Consider the following 2,253-nt stretch of genomic DNA (forward strand, 5'->3'; position numbering starts at 1 on the left):
TACATGACTTTTTTTTCGCCCTTCTTTTTAGAACTCATATAATACTGCTGCCCTTTCACTTGCTTCTGCCTTTTCACAAGAATTAAGATAGTGTCCTCCCTGAATTGAGAAAGAAGAGAGAATACCTATGTGCTGCTATGCCTATGGTCCAGAATTGCTATCCGTACGACCTTGGTCTTTGATTGTATAAAAAATACATACTAAGCAAGTAAGCCTGCCTAAAAGCATTTCTTTTTGACACCTCTTCTCTCGATTTGAAGAGATTACACATCACTGCGATTCCTTGCTCGAAGCACATCTGGAAAGTTAAGGTACCTTTGCGAATCAAAGTGTTTATGTGGTTTGTGCATAAACAAGTCATTTTGACAAAGGATAATCCGGCAAAACGCAATTGGATGGGTTCTGCTAGGTGTAGTTTTTGTGATTGTAACGAAACTATCAGGCACCTCTTTCTAGATTGTCCACTGGCTAAGATTCTTTGGCGTTCGATTCATATTGCTTTTAATATTACTCCACCTACCTCTATCAATATTTTATTTGGAACATGGCTTGATGGGGTGAACTTGGATGTAGCAAGACACATTCGTGTTGGCGTGTGTGCCTTGTTATGGGCAGTATGGAACTGCAAAAATGATTTGGTTTTTAACAGAGCAACGAACTTTCATTTTTTGCAGGTTATCTTCAGGGTCACAGCATTGATCCGTATGTGGTCGCTACTCACTCCGACGAGGGCCAGGGGGCGTTTGGCTACCGCGTCTACCCGATGGGAGATGGTAGCTCGGATTATTTTCAACCGGTTTGGATGACGGTCATGTAATAGGATAGGCATGTAGTGCTCCTATTTTATTTGCCAGCCGGTTGTGGCTTCATGATTAGGCTCGTTTGAGCAACTTGTTTTCTTTTCGACCTTTCAGATACTGGAGACTTTGTGACTCATTTTGTTTTTTAATAATATGAGCCGTATGCATCTTTCTGATGCAGAGGCTGGGGTAATACCCCTTTTCTAAAAAAAAAATATATATATATATAGTCGGAATTGCTGGCTGAACTCACATTGGAGATGTGAAGACGAGTATGGAGATTATGTTCCCTGTTGCAGAAAAGAAAGAGAATGATGTTGAGAGCAGTGACATTTAAGCAAGAGAAGGTAAGCATGAAGAAGCTTGGATCGGCGCAAGAGAAAGAGAACTGACCGACGATTCCGACGAAGAAGCTTGGATCGGCCATTGGATTCTACTACTTGTTGCAGTGTGAGAGACGGGAGGTACAAATTGATGGCAAGCTACGTACTTCTCTCACATAGACATAGATGACCATATATATAGATAGAGAGAGCACTGGTGGACAGCCTCAAGTGTTTGGTTGTACTGCTAGGATCTTGTCCCATAAGCACGCATCAAATTTCACAGTGCCGGATCTGCAGAGGGGCCACACATAGACTGACATAGGCCGGCCGGACGGACGGTCAGTAGACAGACGTGGCGTGCTACGGAGCGGTGAAATCCATCCCGGCCACTTTCTTGACCTCAAGATTTCTCCTATTAGTTTCCTGGCCACAATTTGTTGGCCGTAGGTAAGCAGCCGGTAGTGCAGATGCAGATAACCATTTCCGACGTACGTAGCTGGTTCGTTAATTGAGCGCTGTGGATATCCGATTCTGCCTTGTCGGCCGCAAGAAGTGGACTAGATCACTACCAAGGTGCCATCAGCCTTTGCACTCTCGGGCTCTCACTTGCTAGTTGCTAGTAGTAGCTTTAGCTAGTGAGGGTTAGGAATGGCAGGATCCAGAATTCCAGACGCCACTCAAGGACTAGAGGCCGAAAGGCGAGAGAATGTGACGTCGACCATGGGAACGGACACAGATCGGAGGTCGACCACACCCGCACGTTCTAGAGAGTGGACACACACACGTTGCGGCCATGGGCAGAAATCACATATTTGACCTGAGACCCAAATCAAATCACAAACTGACCTGGTCATGAAAAAAATTCACTCTGCTGATCCTTTGGTGTGGCGCCCGACAGTTGGGCGCCGCACCCTACTGTGCAGCGCCCTTCCTTTAGACGTCGCACCTCCTGCCACCGTGGCAGCCCTGGTCCAGTTGCGGCCCCACACGCATCTGTGCAGCGCCTAAGGGCTAGGCGCCACACTTTGACGTGCAGCGCCTAGCCCTTAGGCGCTGCACAGTGACTTAAGCGCGGCCGCCCCAGCCCGACCAGGCAGTTCTTCATCTCTCCGCTCTCTGGACAGAGA

At 47.1% G+C, this 2,253-nt stretch overlaps 1 protein-coding gene across 1 annotated transcript in view; it reads right to left on the reverse strand.

Annotated features, from left to right (window-relative positions):
* Positions 1-1,287, reverse strand: part of LOC119296201 (bidirectional sugar transporter SWEET16-like) — a 22,350-nt gene extending 21,063 nt beyond the window's left edge. The window contains exons 1-2 of the mRNA XM_037574600.1: positions 1,194-1,287; positions 1,054-1,090 (exon numbers count right to left, since the gene is read on the reverse strand). Coding sequence (XP_037430497.1) covers positions 1,054-1,090; positions 1,194-1,227 — 71 coding nt within the window. The 5' untranslated portion in view covers positions 1,228-1,287. The remainder of the gene's footprint in view (positions 1-1,053; positions 1,091-1,193) is intronic.
* Between the last annotated feature and the right edge of the window lie 966 nt (positions 1,288-2,253).

This window comes from Triticum dicoccoides, chromosome 4B, assembly GCF_002162155.2.
Source record: "Triticum dicoccoides isolate Atlit2015 ecotype Zavitan chromosome 4B, WEW_v2.0, whole genome shotgun sequence".
Lineage (NCBI taxonomy): Eukaryota > Viridiplantae > Streptophyta > Magnoliopsida > Poales > Poaceae > Triticum > Triticum dicoccoides.